At 49.5% G+C, this 8,188-nt stretch overlaps 1 protein-coding gene across 6 annotated transcripts in view; it reads left to right on the forward strand.

The window, feature by feature from the left end:
• C23H6orf89 (chromosome 23 C6orf89 homolog) overlaps nt 1–5,730 on the forward strand; it is a 40,360-nt gene extending 34,630 nt beyond the window's left edge. For all 6 annotated transcript variants that reach the window (XM_059880545.1, XM_059880547.1, XM_005223360.5 and 3 more), the window contains one exon: nt 440–5,730. In XM_059880545.1, coding sequence (XP_059736528.1) covers nt 440–534 — 95 coding nt within the window. In that variant the 3' untranslated portion in view covers nt 535–5,730. The remainder of the gene's footprint in view (nt 1–439) is intronic.
• Nucleotides 5,731–8,188: the final 2,458 nt, after the last annotated feature.

Genomic DNA, 8,188 nt, shown 5'->3' on the forward strand with positions numbered 1-8,188 from the left:
ATCCATGGGTTGGGATGATCCCCTGGAGGAGGGCATGGCAACTCACTCCAGTATCCTTACCTGGAGAATCCCATGGACACGGGAGCCTGGGGGACTACAGTCTATAGGGTCACACAGAGTCGGACACAGATGAAGCCACTTAGCACACACAGATGCATCAGCCGTATCTAGAACATCCTGCTTTTGTAAACCTGCCGAACTGTGATTCACAGTTACCCAGGTGAGGGGTGACACTGAAACACTTTGGTTCGTGGTTGGATGAACCCGTATGATAGCTGGGGACACTTATGCTAGGAAGAGCTCACAGACCTCCAGAGCAGGAATGGCCTCTGAGTCTGTAGGTGAATCAGGGCAGCTCTGCAGACCCGCCTAGCTTGTGCCCACAAGTCGGCCCAGTCCCTACCACTTACACGCTTTCCTGTCGCTGTCTCCCTTCAAGGCTACGCTGGTGCCACCCACTGGAAGGTCTACATTATAGCCAGAGGGGTCCAGCCTTTGGTCGTCTGCGATGGAACCACCCTGTCAGAGCTATAGGACACAGATCTAAAGGAACAGCTTTGAGAGCTGAAGACCAGATCGAAATGGGGAGAGTAAAAACAAAAAACAATGAAACCACTTTCCAGGGGTTGGTTACTTAATCACCTGCCCTGTGCATGCATGTGTGAGCCAGTTGTGTGCTGGAGGCAAAGGCCGGAGCCTGGGCCTCCCAACTCTTCCAGCCCAGCCACTTGGCCAGGACTCCGCCACCAATACCCATCTATGAGAGATGGGCCTCTGCCCAGCCCCTTGGCACCAAAGCCTTGAGGCTGCCTTCAGGCAGGGAGCAGGGTTGGTACCCTCCCTCACTTGCATGGCATGATCCCCTCTGCTGGCTCCTGGCCATGAGAGGGCAGTCAGCAGGTCCTGACTTCAGCGCCATCCTCTGCCAGGTGGGCCTGCCTGTCCCATCTCCCTGGTAACACCACCCTGTACATCTTTTGGAAAGCCACGGATGGTTAAAGAAGTCATGGCAGTTTCCCAAGCACAGTGGAATATCGAACCAGTGAAAAGGATCAAACAACCTCAAACTGCACTCGAGAAGTGCACTTCTTTCCCAAGTGCGAGTGGCTCTCGGAGTCTCCGGTGCCAGGTCAGAGCCTGATTATAATTGAAGCGGTAATTCCTAAGGTAATACCTTCCTCCATTTGGGTCAGGTTCTCAGTCTCTCCCTCCCTCCCTGCTCCCTCGCCTGTCTGGCCGGCTTCTCAGCAGTCGGACTCCCAGCGCCCCTCCCTTGGCCCAGCCAGAGCCCTTTACTGCTGAGGCAGCACTGCTCTCATCAGCTGTGTTGCTTTTACCAAATGTCTTCAGAAGGGGGTGAGTTAAGAGTGCTGGCCCGGGGAGAGGGCACCTCCCCGGGTTTGATCTTTAGGGTCCGACTTTCTGCAGAGATGTTTTACAGATGTGTCAAAGTGATGTTGTCATGTGGCTAGGGAAGGAACTCCAGACGCAAAGTGCTGGTCAGCTGGGCGTGCGACTGTGCGGCTCTCTGTCTTGAAATGATTTCTCTCTCTGTACTGGGAACCAAGGCGAGGTGTTTTTAATTCTTGTGAAAATACAAAACCATGTTCCTTTTGATTGGATGATTCGCTCTGCTCATTGTTTTCCCCAAGTGCTTTTTGTATGTCTTAAGTGTACAAATAAGGACACTTTTTTGTTTCTTTTCCCCCTTTATTATTCCTTTATTGACTTTGTTAAATATCTGGCCTCTGATCATGCCATTGCCAAGCTGAAGGAAAAGAGGCAGACCGTGCTACAGCCTCTGGTTCTGAACTGCAGAAATCAGACCGATAGTGGAGGTGTCTGCCGTGTTGAATTACAGACCAGAGGCAGACAGTGGTGGGGGAAGAGAATGGGACTCACTGTGGGGTCCTCGTCATCCTTTGACGGCACCCCTGCATCCTGTCCCAGGCCCTCTTTCTCTACACATCTCGTGAGCGTCAGTGAGGATCAGTGTGTGCTTGAATGGCCTGTTTAGGGGCTTGTAGAGGACAGGGAGGGTTCACATCGCTCAGAGCCTCCTCCACAGACTTGAGTGAAAGTAGGATGAACTGTACCTGAGGGAATTTTTGCTTAAAAGAATCAGTACCATGTGTGCAGTAATACAGGAAAAACAAAACTTCATGTCCGTATAAAAGGCACGCTGCTAAGCAGTTACAATTTAAGAGGTTTTAAATCAGAGGGACCAGTCAGAGGCCAGCTTTGTGCATACTTTAGAGCCTTTGCAATGTCCTTGCCCCTGGTGATATGTAAACAGGTTCTTTAGAGGTCTCTCAGAGTTCTCTTAAATTAGGCCTTTTGGGTTAACAGAAGAGAGGGTTCCTTAGGAGCAAAGCAACTGTTTTGGTGATCCAAATTCCCCATTTTACTCCAGCCCTTCACACCTTAAATGACCATAAAAATGCCATCTTCAACTCAAAACTGAACGAGTCTTGTGTGTGTGTTGGTGTTCTGAGGCCTTCTGTGGGAGGTCCCCAGAGCTGTCAGCTGTCTTCAACAAAGAATGGTCTGGCAGCAGATAAGTAGAAACTTTCCGTGTGTACACTACTCATTTTACTTAACATCTGTCCAGTTCAGAATTGAATGTAGATTTATGTTAGGGGTGAAATTCTTCAAAGAAGGTTTTTTAAGTAAGGTACCTTCTTCTCAAGGTAATTCTGAAAAGCAGACTCTACCACTGACTGGTCAGTGGTCAGTGAGGAACCAGCTAGTTCCTTTCCAGTTACCCAAGTCTTTGTGTGAGTGTGCCACGGGGTCACCCCTGCTCACCTCTCTCTCAGCTCCTTCGTGGAAGCAGCAAAAGTTTCTCCACATGACCCAGTGTGGGAAGGAGGCTCATGAAGATGAGGAAGCAGGGTCAGGGGGCTGGTGGGGCCATAGAAATCCCCGTGTCTACCACCACCCTAAGAACAGTCACAGGGCTTGCTTTAAACAGAGGGCCTTGCTCACAAGTTTGTTGAGTGTTTACCAAGAGGTGACATGGCAGTGAAACTCATGTACTGCGTTTCTCTGGGGAGAAAGGCTGCTTTGGCCCCAGTTTGAGGCATTATATCCAGGTGTCTTGAGGTTCCTGAGAGTTGGATGTTGAGAAGAACACTACCCCTGCCCTGGTTCATGAAGAACATAAGTAGAACTTACCCTCCCCCCACTCTCAATTTGTTCAGCAGGGGGAGAGAGTAAAGTAACCATAGTTTATGAAAACAGAATCTGCCTCTTTGGTGAAATACAAAACCATCTATGAAATAGACAAATTTGGGGTCATTTTCTGAGAGACATAGTAATGTTTCTTAATAATGAAATAGTCCGGTCCAGCTTCAGAGTGTCTGGGTACGCGTGATCTTCTCCTCTGATCTTTGCCCAGTCCTGTGAAGCAGCTATGAGAGCCTCGTTTACAAGTAAAGAAACTGGGGCCCAAGACAGTTCCTTTGTCGGCGGTTGATGGCTGGCTCCACAGCAGTGTCTTCCCGCGCCAGTGCAGAGTGGTGCCCAGGAGGAAAGCCGTGGGTCTAGCTGACTCTGGTGTGCCCAGCTGAGTGGGAGAACCTAGGGGCAGGCTCAGCAAGCCAGGAACTCTTCAGGGTTTGTTTTCAAAACTGTTTGAGACAGAAATGGAGAGAAGCTAACAGATGACTTCTATAAAAAGCCCTTCCCCCGTCCCCACCTGAAAGCGCTTTTTAGGAGTGAATGTTCCAGCCATTTTCGCATCATCGCAAGTTTCCAGATGTGTGACCAGCAGAGGGACTCAGCCCAGTTCCAGTTGTGGGTCCCCTTGGAGTTCGCATCACTTGTTTTTTTAGTTCGCGGTTTTCTATTCCCTTCTTCCAAAACCCAGCATAGACCTCGGTGTAGGAGCAATTTTAAAACAAAATAATTCCTTAGCTGCAGGTGATGGCCTCAATCATTTTATGTTTTTTATATAGGCAGTGTTCTTTTTTTTTTTTTGGCTGCACCACATAGGGTGTGGGATCTTAGTTGCCTGACCAGGGATTGAACCCGCATCCCCTGCACTGGGAGCACAGAGTCTTAACCACTGGACCACCAGGGAAGTCCCTCAGTCATTTTAATACGATCTGGATGCAGTTTTGCTCATTAGCCAGCGGCTTCCGTAGTGAAAATTGAAACCCTCAGAGTAGATGTTTGCTTCTCCTGTAATCCTCACCCAGCAGGCGGCCAGGTTGTAGAGGAAAGAGACTAGAGCAGGGGGAGAGTCGATCTTGTCTACCTTTCGAGAATCAGTTCTCAAACAGGAATATTTTAGACTTTTAAGTTTTCCTATCGCTAGAAGACAGACTCTCCTGACTTATAAGTTGCACACTCATTAACTTCCCCTTTTCAGCTTTTTCACCCACTAAAATTGGTTGAAGGAAGGGAGTGCCAGAGACGTGGTTTAACATAGCATTTTGGTTTGAGAACCTCTCCACGTTCGGACCCACGGATATTGGGTCCAGAGCTGACGCACGTCAGGGCCAGGCAGCTAGGCAGATGAGGTGCTTACAGAGCGAGCTCTGTCACAAATGGAAAGTTTGTGCTCTGTCGCCATCAGCCTCTCCATATCCAGCAGCTGCTTCTGCAGAAGCATCTCAGAGAAGACGGACAGGTGGTCTCCCTCGGGCACCACGTCTGAGTCCACCCGCCCTGGGCGCGGCGTGGCTCTTAAGTGCTGGCCCTGGTGAGAAGCCCTCCAGCCAGCTCGTCTGCCGTCCAGGTTGCTTCGCGTCTGGTTTTCGTGCCCTGCATAATTTCAGCATTAGAGCTAACTACACTCATCATGTCTCCCTCTCTGGAGACCGTGAGACGTCCAGATCTTTGCAGAATACTGGAGAGAAGAGATGTTACGAAACTCCTAAGCAGAGGCCTGGAACTGTCCAGACATAATGGGGCTGCCCACAGGCCACTCCTGCCTTCATGCGTCTGTCTGTCTGTCAGCCAGTGTCAATCCAAGAGTGGGCCATAGCTGCAGACACCCGTGCTGAGAAGGGAAACCAGCTTAGTTTTGAGTTTCAGACAGAAATTGGAGAGTCGGGACATCTGCTTCACACCAGGCTTAATTTATCTCCTTATCCCTCTCCACGGCTCTGTGGGGGAGGTGAGGTCAGCCTGCAAAGCCACCTTGACCTACAGCTCAGCAGGGTCCCAGCCTTCAAACTTCAGCCCCTCAGAGCACTTCCAGCCATTTCAGGAACAAACACTTACCTGTGAGAGTTGGTGACCAGAACTGGGTGGACACACGCTGTTATTCCCAGAGAAGGCGCAACCTCCGTCATAGATGACCTTCCCTCCAAACTTCTCTCCATAGTCTCATCCTCAGAAAAACGCTAGCCATGGTCTCTTCCTCTTCCTCCTTCCTGTGGGAAAGTCAGTGACAGATGCCTAGGGCGGAAGGGAGTGGGAACTGGGCACTCAGCAAAGTCCCTGCCGCCACCAGGGGCGGGATCCAGGATGGCTGCAGCTCCTCTCAATGGAGCCAGGGGTGGCGGGCCCCGGGGGTTCCCGGTGAGCAGAGGGGCGGACACCTGTCCAGCCACGTGGGCTCCGAATGGTCTAAGATGTTACTCTGTGTTCAATGTGGAATGTTGATTGTAACTTAATGTACCTACCGCAAACTTGTAAAGAATGTATGTACATTAAGGTTTCATGTGACAGAAATTTTTACTTTTTGCAATTAAAAGTGTGTATGTTGGTTGATAAGAACTGGCCTGTACTTGGTGTCATCCTTTGGTGTCCCATTTTCTCTTCTCCCGCAACTCAGAGACTGATAGTCACATCCTACTCCTGAGGCAGGCCTCTGCTGTGGGCCTCCAGGTCACCTGTCCACCCCGGCCTGGGTCCTGTCTCACATCCGCACTGAGCTTTGCACTCGCTCACATTCACAGACGCTTCTTTTACCCCCTTCTAACTGTTTGCATGCAATGGCTTCTGATCTGTTCAATTCTCAAATTTCAGTCCTCCTGTTAATACCCTCCCCTGTTCTTGCACTTTGCCCAAAATTCAAATGAGACCCTCAACACCTTTCTCCTTCTGCCAGCTGGCTGCACACAGCCCGGGTGCCTTCACAGTGTCGCCTCACCCACATGTGTCCTTGGTCCTTGCAGGAGGAAAGCGAGGCCCCCCTCGCTGGCTGGCGCCCTCACTAGCTCACCCCCAGGCCCCACGATTGAGGCCACTTGCGGCACTCTGTTAACTCAGTTGCAGATTTAAGTCATTTTTGTGTGTTTATTCTTTTTTGAAAATTTCTTTGTGCTATATGCACAATTTTATATCAATGCATAAATATGGCCATTTCCTATATAGTGTTTAGTGTTCTTTTTTTCAGTTTTTTAAAAAATAATAATTTTCTCTTTTGTTTTTACTCTTTGGGCTGTGCTGTACAGCATGTGGGATCTCAGTTTCTCGACCAGTGTAGGCCTTCTGCATTGGCAGCATGAAGTCTTAACCACTGGACCTCCAGGGACGTCCCCTGTTTTATTACTTGCTGCACCCTTCTCCTGGAGAAGGAAATGGCAACCCACTCCAGTGTTCTTGCCTGGAGAATCCCAGGGACGGGGGAGCCTGGTGGGCTGCCGTCTGGGGTCGCACAGAGTCGGACACGACTGAAGCGACTTAGCAGCAGCAGCAGCAGCAGCAACAGCACCCTCTCCCTCCCCTACCTCATCCCTCCTCTTCCCTGGTCAGGCGAATGTAATATGCATACAGCCATATCCTGCCATACATCTTCCCACTCTTTCTTCCGTGTTCTCTGTAATCATAATCAGAAATCACAAGACTTGTCATTGCTTGGCCAAAAGTGTGATCATGTTATAGGCACTTGATGTTTCTTGCTTTTCTTCCTCAATACCTCACAGAGTTCCCTTCAAGTCAGCTGGCATACTGGCATAGCTCTCTAATCCATTCTTTTTAGTGGATAATATTCTATGGTGTGGATATGCCATCGTGTATTCAACTTTTCTCTTGCTGGTAAATCACATCCTGTTCAATGATTATCTGGATTATGAGTCAAGGAGTCTAGAGTTAATTTTTTTAATGCTTGTTTTTACAAAATACATATTCATTCTTGTTTGTGCCAAGTCTAATGTATGTTCTTTGAAAATTAGTGCATTCCATAATGCTATTCATTAACCTGCTTGAAAACTGTACTTCAACCAAAAAAAAAAAAAAAGAAGATAAGTCTTGATTCCATGTAAAAAGGTGGCAGAATCACCAGGCCCCTTTTCTCGACCCCTCTATAGCCCTTGACACTGACCTGTGGAAAACTGCTCCCTCCCCTGGCCTCTGTGCGACCACTGGTCCCCTCTTGAGACTCCTCTTTTCCACTCGTCTCCTCTATAGGACCTCCCACCCGTCTCTGAAATATTAGCCTCCCCTACCAGTCTGCCCCTGGATCCTCCTCTCTGCTTCCTTCCTGGGAGAGATCTCAGCTCTTTGCTTTACCTTCCACCCATGGGCAAGTCACCCAGGAGCTCAGGCCAGGCCCGCTCCTCACCTGAGCTCTAGACTTGTCAATCCAAGCATCGGGATCTCATCTCCATCAGCTCTCTCCCAAAGCACTTCTAAGTCACCGTGTACACAACAACCGTGCAGTCTCCGAGGGTTCCTGTCTTTCCCCCCAGCCTCTGCTTCTGGTCAGAACCAAGCTCCGGAGCCCTCTGCCTCCTTGTCACATGCCCAGCCCCAGTTTAGAGCCTCGCTGTTTCACTCCTGGACTTAGCCAGTGATTGCCCTGTTTCTCGTGTCCTCCCTACCATCCCAGTTCACCATCCACTTAGCTGCCCCAGGGATCTTTCTAAAGCATCTGTTCCTTCACTTCCTTGCTCAGCACCCTTCAGTGGCTCTCCATTACCCATAAGATAGGAAGTCCTGGCTGGCCCCTCCAGCCTCATTCCACTTCTTTCCTTTGCTTTCCCTGCTCATCTACTGTGCCCCACCTCTACTGGACTGTCCATAATTCCTAGAAACATCCAGACTGTTGAGTTTGTCCTCTTTCTTTTTTTTTAAAGAGCAGTTTTAGGTTCATAGCAAAATTGAGCAAAAAGTCAGTTCTTGCATACCCTCTACCCTCACACAGGCACAGCTCCCCTCAACTATTGACTTCCTGCACCACAGTGGTACATGTTAAAGTCAATGAACCTTCACGGACACATCACCACCCAAA

The sequence above is a fragment of the Bos taurus genome, chromosome 23, assembly GCF_002263795.3.
Source record: "Bos taurus isolate L1 Dominette 01449 registration number 42190680 breed Hereford chromosome 23, ARS-UCD2.0, whole genome shotgun sequence".
Taxonomy (NCBI): domain Eukaryota; kingdom Metazoa; phylum Chordata; class Mammalia; order Artiodactyla; family Bovidae; genus Bos; species Bos taurus.